General features: G+C 43.6%; 1 protein-coding gene across 1 annotated transcript in view; it reads left to right on the top strand.

The window, feature by feature from the left end:
• cckbra (cholecystokinin B receptor a) overlaps positions 1 to 11,726 on the top strand; it is a 46,319-nt gene extending 34,593 nt beyond the window's left edge. Inside the window, exons 4-5 of the mRNA XM_086147978.1 lie at positions 3,140 to 3,267; positions 5,232 to 11,726. Coding sequence (XP_086004104.1) covers positions 3,140 to 3,267; positions 5,232 to 5,803 — 700 coding nt within the window. The 3' untranslated portion in view covers positions 5,804 to 11,726. The remainder of the gene's footprint in view (positions 1 to 3,139; positions 3,268 to 5,231) is intronic.
• Positions 11,727 to 16,963: the final 5,237 nt, after the last annotated feature.

Here is a 16,963-nt window from a genome sequence, read left to right as displayed (position 1 = left end):
GGGGATTTAAAACTTCGTTTTTCTTCTTTGACAAAACCCGTAAAGGTGTTTCTGGTTCCGTTGCCACGTGGATGTAATCAAGGATTACATTTGTTGGTATTGGATTTTCACACATATATCAGTGGATGTGTCAATATATATGACGTGTGCAATCGATATTGTCTTAAAACATGAAGTCATTTGGTTTTATGTGCACTTACAGCCGCCGTCTAGATTTGACCGGGTGTTAGCTTGTGATATCAGATGGAATAAAATCAGGTTGACAGGTTGACTTACAACACCGTGTTGTTGACATAGTGCTGTTTCCCTGGGGTGTGTCACAAACCTAAAAACACAACCCCTTCACTAAACATCCCAGCAACACGGCATTTAAATGTTTCGAAACAGACCATCTTTAAATGTTTATCTAATTTTCATTCTCAGCTGAAACCTATCATCTGCCCGTCTGCTCTCTTAGAAAGGATCGCTGTTGCCTGGTGGGTTATTATACACCATTTGACAACACCGGGCTTAGAAAATGGCTCCATGATGACGGCACTTAAATTGTCCTTTTAATGCAGGAACGTGTTATTCAAGACAGAAATTGAGTCATTTGGCATAATGAATATTTCTAACTTGTACATTTGGTCGCCTAATGCCTTTCACCACATGCTCGAATTTCCCTGAGTGAAACCTAACCACCTCTTTGTAGAGGATAGGTGATTTTTTTTTTTTTTTTTGCGTTGTATGAACCACAACCGGCTCTCTGGATTTCTTCCCACAGGTTAGGTTAGTGTCTTGCGCAAAGACTCAGGATTTGAACTGCCAAATAGGTGTTCTTCATTTGATGCACTAGACCGGCTACCGACGTACATGCACGAATCTACCCACGGTTTGCAGGTTTAATTCGTTCTTTGACTGTGTTTGCAAACCAAATCAATGTTTCCTTTTGAAATTGATGTAAATCCCATTGATCTGTTCTCCACTGCGCTCTTTTGAAACTATTTTATGGATTTTGGTGTGGCAAAAATACAGAAAAGAATTAGAGATAACCTAGATTATTATTGTATTTCTGATGTTCTTTTTCTTCTTGCCAGCACTTGTATTCGGTGTTTCCTTCACTAAATGTGCAAAAGTAAAGCCGTCTCGCATATGAGACCCTCGCTTATGCTATCCCCAGCAAGCTGTCTTTCATTTATCCAAACTAACTTTTCACTTTTCTTCTACAAGATTGCACAGATGGTTGACTTGGTAGCGCTTGGAGAAATCTGTTACACGAACACCACTCTCATGTTTAGCTATCATTTCCCTCTTCAGATTGACTGTAATTCTTAACTCTTCTTAACACCACAGTCACGAGCACTTTCGTTTTTTTGGGGGGCCATAATGAGGGCTAAATTGAAAAAAAAAAGCACAAAAAAGCGTTTTCACAGGAGAACGCTAAACGATGTAAACAACGCGAACCGCCACGCACAACTGCAGCTAAACTACAACACGGAAAGCCTGTTAGTTTGTGTGTTTGTTCACTGGGGCTTGTTTGCGGCTCGATTCAAAATTTAATCGAACATTCTATTTGTTTGCCGATTTGTTCGTGAATAGGGGCTGAGGTTCTACTGTATCTGTGCACTCCTTACCTCACTTGTTACTAAGACACTTATAGTTTTATCACTGTATACTAAGACACTTTATAGTTTCACTGAGACACTTTATAGTTTATAGTTTATTTTTATTTCTAATTCTGCCTTTCCTTTTCTTATTTATTACTGTTATAGTTTCTGTAACTCTGGCACAGCAATTTCCTTCGGGATTGATAAAGTTGTTCTTATTCTTATTCTTATCTCCAAATTTTAACGCAGGTGAGAATTCCTATAAGAAGTAATAAATCCTATGGATTTGTTCCCGTTGACGCACAACAGTATGTCCTTGAGGTGGTCCGACTGGTCGGACTGGCCCTGCACACTCAGGAAACTCAGTCTACACGTTGGGAACGGTATCCTTTGGGTGTTTGGTTAAAGTGTGTAATCTGCTCCTGGGCTGTTTTCCCTATCCGACCTTCCTTTAGGAAAAAGGGCCTCGTGTGTTTGGAATTAGAAAGGAGAGTCCTTCCTTCTTTGTACAGATAGAACCTGCTTCATACTAAAAGACAAATATCACAAGAAGAACTTCACCTCTGATCATTTCTGTTCCTGTCATCAATGGTTTTCTTTGAACAATGAATAAAACAAGAATGTGCAGCATTTATAATATGGCTCGTATCGGCCATTCCTGCAAAAACATGCAGGAGGTCAGCAGGGCAGACATTTAAATAAGAGAGCGAATGTTTGTATATCTGTAGATGACGTGAATGAGCGAGTGATGTGTTAATGAGTTGTTGTGCATGTGACGGTTTGGATGAGAGTGAATGTTTTATATCTCTATTTGAAGTATGAATGGGAAGGTGAATTGTTTCCATATATGGCCAATAGTGGTGACTGGTTCAGGGTAAACCCAGTTTCTCAACCAATCACAGCGGGTATTGGTTCCAATATCCCCGCTGTATAGGTAATGAATGAATCATATTTCATACTTAATCATATTTGTTGTATAAGTTTACTACCATGGGACACATGAAGAGTGTTAATGTTGACAAATGGGGGTGAAACTATAGAGTGATACCGATGCATCGGCTGACCGGTTCACTAGTCTGACAACAGCCGCGTGAACGTTACCGAGCCCCTTAGAGACAACTTCACTCCTGGGACAGTGTGGGGTGGTCTACACCGCCGGAGCGGACTTGGACTTGTTTGATCACCTGTTAGACGGAATTATAATCATTATTAATGCTATTATACATTAAAGAAGGAACGCAATGCAGAGAGAGCAGCTGAATATGTGAAATCCTATTTAAGATGGCAACATGGGCAGCGACCCGGGCTGACGGGCTGACGGGCAGACGTGGACGAATGGGACGGGTTGGGGACGGTCTGGCACCATGGGGAACACGGCTGAGGTCAAAGTGCATTTCTGATTTTTGATGCATCTCGCGGATTTGTTTGTCTGATCCAGGGTTCGTTCTGCAAGAAGAGGTGAATGATTCTGTCTGGAAAGTATTTAAAGCAACTCTGAGTGAACTGTGACTTCTCTCTCTCTCTCTCTCTCCCCCCTCTTGGCGTTTTTTCAGGTATGTGCTGCTCCTGTGCATTCTGTTTTTCATCCCGGGAGTGGTGATGATCGTGGCCTACGGTCTGATCTCCAGAGAGCTCTACCGCGGCATGCAGTTTGAGCTGAGCCAGAACGCCGAATCCTCCGGTGAGATCCGTCTTGAATCCGATCCGAGCCACGAAACCCCCTTTTCGTTCTCACTGATTTATCTCAAACGGCAGAAACAACAACATCCACGTCCACACTTTTATAGACCTATAAGAAGTGAATAGCTGTCAAAAGAGTAACACCTATTTTGCAAATGTCAAAATGTATGTCGGACTACATATAAGTTTGATAGAGATTTGGTGGATACTGCAGGGAATGGGGTTTTACTCACATATTTCATCCCGTGTTCAACACCTGTTATGTCCCAAAAATACAGTTCCCTGCAGCCAAAAACACCCTCCTTGCCATCACACCTGTTTGATTTTTTTTTTTTTAAATCAGAAAATGGTAAAGTAGGCCTAGTGTAACCGGGTGTAAATCAGGCACGTGGTCAACCAGGTGAAACTCAAATGCCGTGGCAACTGCGTTGCTGTTCGCCGACGTCGGTTTCCATGGCGTCGAGCTTTCGGCATGACTCACCGAGGTTGAGGCGTTTGAAGTAGCCTTCAGTTCCTTCAAGCTCTTGCTGGTTTGCAAGAAGGCGACTAGAAGCTTTCAACTGAGTATAATAGAAACAAGCGAACTTGTCACAGCATCTTTATGTCGTTCGGCGTGATAGCGATATTTACTGCACAAAAATGATATATACACAATAGAACCTTGGCGTTTTTGATTTGATTTTGACCCAAGCTGCAAACAAGCATTGGTTGTGATGCGGCGTTAAAGTCGCACGAGGTAGTCATCGTCTACATTGTCTACATCATTCATTGCTTTCCTGTGTTTTTGTGCTTTTTTTAGTCAGTTAGCCCTCATTATTGCCCCCAAAATGCTAAACGTGTCAGTGGTAGTGGTCTTAAGAGTATCCAAGTATGATCGGAAGCAGGAAATACAGTGATAGCTAAACGTGAGAGTGGTGTTTGCGTTTCGGATCTCTCCAAGCACTACGACATGGCTGAGTCAACATCTGCACAATCATGAAGACTGAAGACAATGTTAATGAAACAAGGTCTCAAGTCTTAGAAGAAAGTTGTGAAGTTATAGCTGAAGTTATAAGAATGAATGAAAGACAACTTGCTAGAGATAGCATTAGCGAGTGTCGCAAGAAGGCTTTACTTTTGCATGCTGATTTAGAGAAGGAAATACAGAGTTCAAGTTGTGGCAAAAAGAGAAAGAACACCAGAAACAGTAATGATTAAGGCTGTCTTTAATTTCCTTTCTCTATTTTTTTCACTAATAAACTCTCAAAAACTTTCCACAGCACAGAATGTTTTTGTGGAGAAGAGACCAATGGGATTGATTTCAACGGGAAAAACTGATTTGCGAACAGTCAAAGAACAAATTAAATTAAAACCGTGAGCCGAGGTTCTACTGTACATAATATATAAAGGCTATCATCACGCCGGCTCGGAAAACATTGCAGTTTGGGTTAAACGCTTCGAGAGCCAGTGTCGCGAACAGGAATCACGCCGTATTTGGACATGTTTGGCCGCAGGGCCAATTTAACTAAGGTCACTCCGACCTGATATCAGGAGACAATCGGACAGATTTAGCCCCCTGGACAACTGATCCCAAGAAGAAATCTGACTGAGCTTATTTATCGTGAAGAAGGGAGGGGGTTGATATATACATATTGTCACGGTCTCTAATGCCAACAGACCTCCAATGGTTTCCAACAGAAATATCATATATATGTTATATGTGTGAATTGTGTCTCCGGAGCCAGCTGGGCAGTGAATCCATAATGAAAAAGGAGATTTTTTTTTTCTCTCTTTTATGTCTTTTCTTAGCACAAAAGATGAGTCAGGCCGGTGAACTTGCCAGGGACATCCGGTCTCCCCCCAGTGTTCGCTTCCTCTTTTTGATCGCGCTCGCTCGCGTCTCATCTCCCGCATTGATCTGAACCGAACGGCGCGGCGATTGTGTTTATGATAAAACGTTATTTTAAAAATCCCCTCCGTTCGCAGCGGCCCAGAAGAATGGCGTGGGTCGAGCGGCGGCGAGCTCCAACGACGACGACGACGGCTGCTACATCAAAACCGCTAAAAAGAACTCCGGCGCTGTGGAGCTCCCGACCCTCACCGCCGCCCAGCCCAAGACGGAACGCGCCCGCAGCAACACCTCAGAGGCCAAATTGCAGGCCAAGAAGCGAGTCATCCGCATGCTCATGGTTATCGTGGCACTTTTCTTCATCTGTTGGATGCCCCTCTACTCAGCAAACACCTGGAGAGCCTTCGACCTGGCGTCCGCCACCAGAGCCCTCTCCGGCGCGCCCATCTCCTTCATCCACCTGCTTTCCTACTCCTCCGCCTGCGTCAACCCCATCATTTACTGCTTCATGAACACGCGCTTCCGCAAAGCCCTGACGTCCACCTTCGCCTGCTGCTGTCGCAACCGCGTCTGTCGCCGCTGCCGGTGTTGCCGGAGGAGGGAGAGAGGCGGAGAAGACGGCATGACCGCCACCTCCATTGCCACCTCCATGGCCACTTCCGTGTCCAAGTTCAGCTACACCACCGTCAGCACCGCCGGCCCCTGCTGAGGCACGCCGGTGTGTCGAGGAGTGGTGTCGGGGGCGATCATTATCTTTTAATCAACCCGTTTCTCTGTCTTTACTTTAACACATTCTGAATCGTGCTGAATTATATTGCTGACCTCGCCAATACGGCCTGCCGGGTAGAAATGTGCGCGTCCGGTTGGTTTCGTTGCGGTCGACATTCGGGTTCCACCGCGTTCTTTGTCGTGACGCGCGATTCCGTCCCCCGGGGTCAAAGGTCAGACTCGTTCACAATGGCCTTTTGTTTTCTTACCATAATCGCTGAATGTGTTTAATTTACATTTGAGCTTTTCCTCGGCCCGTATAAGTTATATGTGAGCCGAGGTTCTTAAAGATAAGGGAATTTAGTGTTAAAAAAAAATCGGGTTTTGGCGATAAAATACCTGTAAGATACGTGTGTAGCTGTTCACGTGAGAAGGTTGTCGCCGGGTGGATGTAGATTTAATTCTTTGGTGGAGGAAGCAGGGAGAATGGCGATGTAGCATTTCGCAGCGAGGGAAGGCGTTATTCATTTTAGCTGCCAGGAACTCCTCACCACCGTCACTACCGTCACCGACTCCCCCGGGGAGAAAAGGCACACGTCAAGCTGGAGCTGCGGATGACAAGGCTTCGGAGACGAACGGCTTGGAGAAAAGCTCTCAAGCACCTGAACGTCACAGAGCGGCACGGACCGGCCCGGGTAAAAAAAACCCCGAGGAGGAGCGTGTGCCTGGACTGAGATAAGGGTGGCCGTATTTTACCTCCTCTCTTTGGGTTATTATTTCATCTCAAATGCAGGTGTCGGGTTGGAGAGCTGACCGAGCCCTTCAGGAAGTTAGGGATTTTGGAAACCTTGTTTAGCCTTGCAGCACAAGAGACCCAAAACTGGGCTATTTCCATGAAATCGCCAAAGAGCTGGAAGTACCCATCCACCAGTTGAAACTTGGCCTTTGGGTACAAAAAAAACAAAAAAAAAAAAACTGATTTAGCACTTAGCTGCAGAGAGCGCCGGCTACCAGTCTGGTTTCTTTTTCAGCTCTGAGACACTGATTTCAGGAAACGTGCTCTAATAACGCCTAGTATATGAGAGCATCAAATATTACACTGTCAGTTACTGTTATTTATTTTCAAAAACATTGTTTACTGGTTTGCGTAGCGGGTTGGGCTTCGGCCGCAAGAAGGTCTCGGGTTTGATTCCGACAGGAATGTTTCCTCAGTTTCTGCGTGGGCTTCCTCCCACAGGCCAAATTCCAAAAACCATATGAGAACGAGTGTTTGACCGTGACGTATAAATGAGGGGCTGAAGGATTGAATGTCTATATGAATGGTTGTATGTCTCTATATGATTGTGAATGAAAGGGTGAATGGTTATAGGTCTCTATAGGTGGCCCCGTGATCGATCCAGGTTGAACCCCACCTTTTACCCGATGACGGCTGGGATAGGCTCCGACGCTGCACGACTCTGAGTGCAGCGATAATGAATGAACTCTGTGTCCAAAAATGTGTCGAAAATACACCTTATATTAATATTATGTCAATGAAAAAGGCGTAGCATTTGACCACCATTGTTTTTATTTTGTTTTTTGGATGAAAATGAAATGTCGACAGTTGAATTTGATCTAAAAATCGACAAAGCCTTAATGTGAGATATAATTCCCTGTTAGGAGGATCCGGGGTTTGTTAAAAGCAACGCAATCTAAATATCCTCTGTGTCTCCTGTCAATCAAACGGTTAGCTGTAGATACCTCACCCCATCCCCTTATATTTCACTGCTATTATGACGATTGCATATCAAATATCAATCCGTAGCGATTTCTTTTCAAGCCCACATCAGTGAACACCGATTTCATGTCTTGTATATGCTGATATTGATAAAAACACAGCTGCATCGTAACAGCCACACTTCCCAGCGCGCGTCCAATAACATCTTGACCAACTGGCTGCTTTCATGCGCCTCCTAAAAGGGGCATCAGGTGTGATAACACCCTTTCAGAGCACAACTTGTAATTCAGACTAAAAACAAGTGCATCTTTACGGAAACACCTGAGGACGGCCATTTGGAGAAAAACTACCCCCCTTGCTTCGGGTTAAGCAATTTCCTTTTTGTCAAGCTGCTCTCTTGTGGAAGAGAGAGCGGGCTCCGGCACGGAATTGAATCCCGCAAATGTATGTGGAACGCAGGACCGGGCACCAGCAGCGGGACGCTAATAAGCGGAACGCGCGGACGGTGGGTTGGCGGAGGGGGCCGGGCTGCACCTGCCTGTCATTTCGGTCCGCTAGAATAAGATGGTGAAAGCACTTCCATCAATTTATCCCCACGGCTCAATTATTTCGGTGACGTCTTTTATCTACTCGCTCTGCCTTCCGCCGCGGCACTGCCAATTACAGGTATTATCCCGCGTTTCCAGGCTCGGACTAACTAGGTGTTTTTCGGGGACGCTCCCGCGGGCCGGAAGGATCCCCTCTCCACCACCGTGACGCGATAACAAGGAGCGGCCGCTTCAAAAAAAAAAAAAAAAAAAAACCTTTCACACAACATGCTTAACGTGTAAAACAAAAAAGGAACATTCTGAAATGTTTGGTATAAAATTTCTTGCCTCTGCGACCCCTTTGAACCACCATGTTGCAAAACATATCAGCTGACCAGTGACCGCGATTGGGTTTAAAAATGGCAATGAGTGCGGCTTATGAGCTCCACCAATCACCAAGCAATGACATCACAAGTTGCTATAGAATCCGTGATAAGACTCCTTGCCTTAACGTTGGAGTTAAAATTGTTCCTCTGCTGTCTGAGTGCACCAAGAACTGGCCAGATTTCTGAAATGCTTCTAGGAACGGCAAACAAAAAAGTTTCTACATCGTGAAAGCAGCTCAAATGATAAGGTTCATAGTCTTCAAGGTCACCGTTAATGGTTGTAAGATCTCGTCATGGCAACCGGACTTAGTTTCGCTCCTCTCTTAGTAGAGGCTTCTTCAGCTCAAACTACAGGGAGGTTCTGGAAAATACCTGCTGGGGTTTTGGGTCGGACGCTGGTTGAAGATTTAACGGGGCGATGTTTTGCTGCAAGGAGGTTGAATGGGGGTTTTATTATTAAATTATTGAAAAACAGTGACTTATGATCAGGACTACGAATTAATTCAATTGTCTCCAAACTTCAGACGAGACGTACGTTGCTGATTAAAAACAACTATATCCTGGAATTAGCAGTTAGCCTTTGGAGGTACGCGGTGTGATGTAATACTTTCGTCCTGCATACAATGTGTGTTGTCAGCTTAGCGCTGTCGTTTCCCATCACCTTCAAGTTTGGTCCTCGTTTCAAGTCCTCCCCATTGTTCCACATCCCTTTCTCTCCCACTGACCCGCTTTTCATCATGATCAGCGCAGAGGCGTATGAATATATGAATGACAATAGCGAGCGCTATCGCTGTCCGAGAGCAGATTAGGCAGTGACAGGTGAGGCGGCGGATTCCACGCAAATCCTCGTTCTTGACTTGAAAACACCTCCGTCGTGGCCAACTCGATGCGGATTTTGTAAAGAAAAGATTGAGAGGTCAGCCGGAGTGTGTTTCACGTCCAACTGAAAGACGCGGCAGGGGTGCATTTTTGGAGGAAACAAGGATAAACCGCAAATAACCCGGAACAGAAACGTGACGCCGGCTAGCATTCATCCAAAACAGAGGCTGTCTGACTGATGCCTCAAATATCACAATAGGGTCATACATTGGCATTTCCTGGCATTAAGATATGACTTTAACCTTATATCCCCTCCTAGCATAAACATATTACAGTCACATTTCCAGAGAGTGTGTAGATTACTTTGCTTTGCTGATGGATCACAAACATTGGACTGTAAATCCCATTTTCAACCTCTACTTTCATCATTTCCTTCACACTGCAGAGATTCCTCGGCCTAGAACCAAACTGTAGCGTTGACATGTCGCCTAATTGACTTATCCAGGGGTTCATGTCACACACAAACATACACACACACACACGCGCGCATCATGTCTTCACAAGCCCGGACTTGATGCATGTCATGGGTTCAAATGTAAAGCAGACTCTCTGCAGTTTATCACAGAGACAGGTTTGTGAAACCCCTGATTAATTGACACCTCTGACACTCTTAACCGCGGGAGAGTAAAATCTTAAAGCACCGTTGTCGGGAAAGGCGTCGATCGCAGCTTTAAACTGTAGCTTAACAACGCACACTTTCTGACTGATCATATTCCCGGGTTGTGTGTTTTAAAGGGATGCGGGTATTGCCACCTGCATCCAGTGAGCATGCACTGTTAACAGAGACTGTTAACACAATATTAAAAACGTTTTTTTTTTTTTTGTGTGTGTCGGGAGAAAGAATGTTTCAGCGCCCTCGCGCTTGACCAAAAAGGACAACAAAGAAATGAGGTAAAAGCGACCCTTGCCTTGTTAAAAGGAGGGAGCCGGAGACCGGATGCAAAACAGAGGCAGAATATCGGTGTGAATGCAGATGCCCAGATTGGTGGAATCTGCGAGAATACAATCACGCCGAGAAAAGGGACGCACAGATGAAGCAACACGGGGGATCAAACTCCTGCAGGGGCAGAAGTTGGAAACAAACTGGACTTATTGGAAGAAAAGGAGGTGATTGGACAGGAAGTTGAGTCCCATCAGGGAATTGGGTCACCATAACGCAATCATTTTCACGCTTTAAACAAAGGCATGTTGAGGCATTTAATATTTATATCTGCTTTTCACAGCACCAAAAAATCCCAAGCAGCACAGTGAGCGCGCTCAATATTGTTTCGCTACTTTTCGGTTCCCAAACAATGGGATTGCACGCCTGAATTTACCCCCTTGTTTTACCCGCTCGCTAAACCAGCGCCGAGGAGTCGCCGTTTTTTTTTTTCTTTTCTGCCCGGCAGCGAACACTCGCATTGATATATTAGAAATTGGCTCTCAATTATTTATAACTGCTGCTGGAGTGAGAAACATTTATCCACCCGACGGATTATTTTATTCCCGTCTTCTGCGAAATAATTCACACTTACATTGTGGTTTTTTTTTTGTCTTTGTGAGCCGTCCTCAGGCACAGGATGAAATGTTCCCCTTTTTCCTGCTTGCAGACGTCGCACGTTTTCACGTTTGCGTTTCACTCTGCCTTAAATCGCTTGGGGAGGAAAAAAAAAAAAGGTGAGAAAAAAAAAAAAAGGAAGCTACGTTCTTAAGGAGTCTCTTCTATCTGCCGGTGGAGAAGTTTTCTTTCAGCATCTTGAAACGCGTGGGTTATCCATGGGTAAGACTTTGGTGTTATCTAGAGTTAAAATACCTATTTTAGTTAAATAAAAAGCTCCAACAAAGTGACAAAGGAATACGGTGAAGAGCAGCAAGCAAAGACCTGTGGTGTTGGAATAATATATTAAGCTATTATAGCATCGTCCCTTTCCTACTAGTCTTTGTGTGTCTACTGTTTACTGCAGCGGCATCCGTGTTTGTAGTTCCTTTGTCCTAAAATACAGCCACATCTAGTGCCTGCTCATGCAACATTGTAATCACATGAAATTTGTATCTGTCCGTGACATGGAAGGAGCCCTTGTCTCAGGAGGGAGGGTTTAAATGTGGGGTTAAATGTGTGTGATGTTCTGCTCATGCTGTATTTCTGGTGCGACGTTGCGACGTGGCCTTGGTTTTCATGGTTTGGGTTCATGGTTACTGGATAAAGCATTTTTCACCGCACATGTCCATTATTTAACAATAATAAAATGTCTTTATGTTATGTGTGTGAGATTGTTTTTTTTTTTTTTTTTGTTAAATTCAGCAGTTAGCTTTCTCGCCCCCAAGCAAGAGGATTCAGACAGGGAGACGCTTTATTTTGCGGGTTTCCTCCCAAAACATTTCACAAGAGACCCCAGATCAGGGGTCGGGAACCTTTTCGACCGGGAGAGGCATCAAAGCCAAATATTTCTAAATATATTTCATTGAGAGCCATATAGTATTTTTAAAGTATAATAAATTAAATATGTCTTACTTTTAATGCGATCTCTGGTGCCGCATGGATTTGTTCCAAGTGCCGCTTTGTATTTGACCGTTTCATCAATGCAATTTTATCACAGCATATTAGACATACCGCAGATCCAAATGCACAGTAATTATCCTCTTTTTTCTTTTCGCCATCTTTCCCGTTACAAGGGTTGATGCGGATAAACTAGTTGGCTAGCTGATAAAATTAATTTCTTCACCTTTAAAATGACCCGGGCGTGCTGAGAAGCCAATGACCCTACCGACGGGTGACCGGTGAAATTTATCTCAGAACTAATTTCTGTTACTTTAAAATGACACAGTATCATGAAGAAATATCACAATTATTTAAAAATTATTATTTAATTAATTATTAATTATTATTATGTTAATCATTTAAAATCAGTTCCAAACTGATTTTTTCTTTTTCAACTCAAAATTGTCTGTGAGCCATACGCCGTACCGATCGCTGCCCTAGATTGACCAAATGTGTGACGAGAGAGTGAATGGTTGCATGCAATGTTCCCCCTAATTTTTCATATGTCTGAGAAAACACACAAACTCCCTGAGCAACATCAGACATGCACACTGTAGTCACACTGATATAACAGCCGTCTGAGTTACATGGTTTATTAAAAGAATCAAATTAAAGCAGTAATTCCCATTAGACTGCTTTTCATGACCTGTGTGTATGTAAACACCATTGGAAGTATAAATATTTATTTCAACTATGGCTTAACATGAATTGCTAACCAAACCGAGCTAAGTTTCACTCAAATTTTGAAAACACGCTTAGCATTTTTATAATATTAAAAAAAGCTCACATGAGGAGTATGAGTTTGTATGTCGGTGTGTGAAGCTCCCGCCGTGCACAGGGTGAGAGTCCTGGTGTATCGATCCCCATCCCTATCTTGCATCTCAATTCCAACTGCATTTAAATGACTTTTGAGGGGAAATCGACACTTGAGGTATTCCAGCTTCCATCCTGTCCACACTTTTCCCTCGAAAACTCGCTGGCTACTTTGGCATTGCAACATGTTTTGCAGAGCAGGCCTTTCTCACACGAAAAAGAAAAATTCTCAACCGGTTTCACCTTTTTTCTTGTGTTCGCACATTCTCCGACGATCGGTCTATCCTCAAAGAACCTAATTTCTTTTTTTTAACCTAGGTTTGGTGAGTGGATGTGCCACCGCCCGCTCGTTTCGCCATTTTTGCGAGGTTTTAACACTGGCTAACCAATTCCACAATGGCTACATCACACTGCAAAATAGAACAGAATAAATTGTAATGTGTTCATTTTATTTTCAATGCAGCTTGGATTTTTATGTCGTGCACGAAGACCAGGTTAGCAATGCACAATTGCACATGAGCGCAGCTAAGAGGGAACAGTGGTTGCATGTCTACGGTATACATATCATGTAATTGTGCGAGTGAATGGTTTTATGTCTCTCTGACATGGGAATGCGTTTGAATGTCTTTTTTATGTTTCTATATGAAGTGTGTAAGAGATTGAATGGTTGTATGTCTCTATTTTGCGTATAAATAAGAGGGTGAGTGCTTGTGCGTTCTTATGACAGGCAAACGAGAGGGTGAACGTTTCTATGGGTCTATTAGTGAAACTGTGATTGTCCAGGGTGAATCCAGCTTTTCTCCCAATAACAGCAATGATACATTCCACCCAAACTGGATTTGTTTATCCAATATAGAGGAAGTCAAAGTATAAATAAGACTAATAAATTACAAATTGACAGCAGTGGTGATTCAGACAGCAGTTGGTGCCCAGGGGCCTTGAGAGCCTCGGAAAGTGTGAACCTCACGGTCAGAGATGAAAGTAGAAAATGCATATTTGTGTCCATCTGATGCACTGGTCTGAAACAAATAAATAAATAAAGGAGGGAAAACATTTGTTTTTTTCTCGGGAGATACAGAAGACCACGGGGCTTTTTAAATATTTTACGAACAGCGAAATACTTGAATACTGCTTTAATATAAACCGCAACAGCGCTGGTGCAAAGGAGCCGCTCTCTGCAAAGGTTAGATTAAATGTACATTAATAATATCAATATCTTGGGTTTTAAAAAGCGGAGATTAACAACAACAACCTGGCTAATTAAAAGCAAAAAAAGGGCGCAGCACTCAGTGGTGTGTAGAGAAAGAACAAAAAAAAAAAAAAACAGAAACAACAAAAAAACAAAACACTTGCCGCAGGGGCACATTTGCAATTTGAAATGTTCAGTTTTTTCATGAATGCCGTGATGAGAGACAGGTAGAAATGTCAGGGTGATTACGGGAGTCCCAGCTGGGGCGTTGATGAAGCCCACACCGTCACGCAGATGTTCAGAAGAGCTGCTTTCAGAGCACACACACACACACACACACACTCATACACATACGTATATCAACACAAAAAGATGATTCCAAAAATTTAAAATGTATCTTAATTTAGATGTGTTAACCCATATACATTTGAAAATGGTGAGCTAGATGAGCTAATTTAACATCTCAAATTCATTCATTCATTATCTACGCTGCTTGTCCAGAGAAGATAGCTGACGGGAGCTTATCCCAGCTGTCATTGGCCGAGAGGTGGGGATCACAATGGACCAATCACAGGGCCACATATAGAAACATAAAATCATTCTTTCTTTTTTTTTTTCTTTTTTTTTTTAAAAAACCCATTCACCCTCTCATTCATACATCTGGGCAATATAGTGTCTCTGGTGAATTGACACTGATTCCAAAAAATTGTTATAAATTAGAGAAAAAAAATTAATTGGATATTTTGAATCACACGGTGGGAGGTTATATAACATATGGATTTATTACGTCTTGTGTTTTAAATAGATTGCTATCATTGCCATAGAATGAGTTTTAGTTTTATATTAAAGTTCAATTCTTATTTTCAATGTCATTAAAAGAAGAAGAAGTTGTCCAGAGCAGCTCCTGTGCTCTTGAGCCTTCATGATCAACATTGCTCAAAAATCGAGCCACATGAACCATACGCAGTGCATTTGCACGCCGCAGGGGTTCCAAAAATGTCACATAAAAATTGATCCGTCTGGTCTTAGAAGGTAATTTTCTGCAGAGATTCTGATCAAAACAAACAAACATTGAGCTTGGAAGAAAGGGAATCGACAGTCCCATGTTTCTGTCTGGCTGATCTCAGAAGAGCGGCTGGCAACACTTTTACTGATGGATTCTCATATTGCAAGAGTCAGGAGAAGACGCAGATTCAAAATTTAATACATCATTGGTGACTCAATTTTTATTCTTTTTGACTCTATGAATTTGGTTTGAAAGCAGCATTCCCACATTCCCATTCCCAATACAAGAATCTGCGTACACATGAGTCATCCAAGCTAAGCTAAGCTAAGCTAAGCTAAGCCAAGCTAAGCTTACTGCGCTGATGCTTGAGCTGCCCCAGATCAGGTTAGGCACCAAGTTAGGCTATACAGTGTGTGTGTGTGTGTGTGTGTGTGTACGTTTGTGTACGTCTTTGTCCTAAAAAAAAAAAAAAAAAAAAAACACCAACCCCAGCTTACTGTTCTGTCTATTTTCTGTGCATCTTGTATTTGCAAGTGTTATTTGCAGTGCTTATGTCCTCTATTGTAAGTCGCTTTGGATAAAAGCGTCTGCCAAATGTAATGTAATGTAATAATCTAAAGTAAAAAGCTACGACTAAACCTTCATAAATCTACTCCGTCGTCGCCACGGTCGATCACTTGCCTCTATCCAACCATCTACATTCACAGCAATTAACTTCATGTCCTCGTTCCCTCCATCCAAGAATCTCCTCTCTGGTCTTCCTCCAGATCTCCACCGACCTCATCCTTCAACCATCTCCAGAACATCTAAACGTGTGATGGACTCCTTCCCGATCTTCTCCAGCTCTGCCGCTACACCCGTCCTTTTTCCGTTCCAACATGCTTACAGACATTTCTTCACCTCTTCTCTACCCTCTCCGTTACTTCTAATCCTCCGTCTCCATCATTTCCTCTCCTTTGTAGCCTCCACCCTCTCCCACGACAGTCCAGTGTCGTCTGTACGCATTTGAGTTCATTGAAAGTTCCCGTCTGATCTCGCCCGCCGGCCTCATTTGACAAACTAGATCCTCTGAATCCTCTCCTTCGGATCTCCTTTTCGAGACTTTTCTCCATCTCCTCCGAACCGTTAGCGTTTCTAATCGACGTCAAAAGGCGATACGAGCTCGTCGACGGGGATGCGATACGAACAACACAACCGAAAGGTTAATGATGATAAAAAAAAAGGCACTCTTTGTCAGATTGTCGCGACGATAGATTGACGCTTCAGCCCAAAATAAATTCCGAAGAAAATGACGGGCCCGCTGTATTCCCGCTGGGCTTTGGGCTGTTGGGCTTCCTATTCATGGCGGCGTTTGCTCATCTGTAATTCCAACCAACAATGTGTATCTGAGCCCCCGAGTGCTCCAGGTGCACATATTGTGTTCCGTGTGCCATTACGTTATTTGTCATGGCTGCCATCCACCACGGGGTTCAGTAATGGAAGTCAACAGCACGATTTCCATTGCGCACCCCCACCCCGTCGTACACACTCCTCCTTCCAGCAGCACGGCTCAGACAGCTCGTTTATCTTCTTTCCATCCCTCGCTTCCTAATGGTGCGACCCAGGCCTCTGGCCCATTCCTCTTCCTCCCGCGGTCACCCGCTTGCTCTACCCATGCCGACTAAGTTAGGCAGGAAACCCAACGTCTTCCGATATAACCGGCGTTTTGTGGATCCGTTGGGGCCGAGGCCTTGTTCTCTTTCCGAGACATCGGTGTCCCGTTTGATCAATATGGGTACCAGCTATTTAAAATACAATTTCTTTTAATTTGTATACAATTGTAATATCACTCGTTGGGCAACCGTCTAAGTCGCAAAGCCGTCTGGGTAGTGACGTCACGAGGTCGACCCCTTGGCTCAGTGCTGTTCATTTTACCGTACGTTTCAATCCGAGAGACGTGTGCAAGGAGGATAACGCTAAGGACGCAATCCAAATTAGCTTCAAAATGAAGACAAACAGACGTGAAGAGGCGAGAGTTACCGATGTCGACTGGTCTGCGCGCGATAATTGCGTCGCTATGCTAACAGAGAAAGAGCATCTGAGGTAACCAGCTCGACTTTTTGTCATTGGCTGTTCGCTGTAGACTT

This window comes from Fistularia commersonii, chromosome 6 (assembly GCF_037954325.1).
Source record: "Fistularia commersonii isolate RoL2024-O1a breed Wild chromosome 6, RoL_Fcom_v1.0, whole genome shotgun sequence".
NCBI lineage: Eukaryota > Metazoa > Chordata > Actinopteri > Syngnathiformes > Fistulariidae > Fistularia > Fistularia commersonii.
The sequence above is the reverse complement of the archived record's forward strand: the minus strand, read 5'-3'. Positions and strand labels throughout refer to the sequence as shown.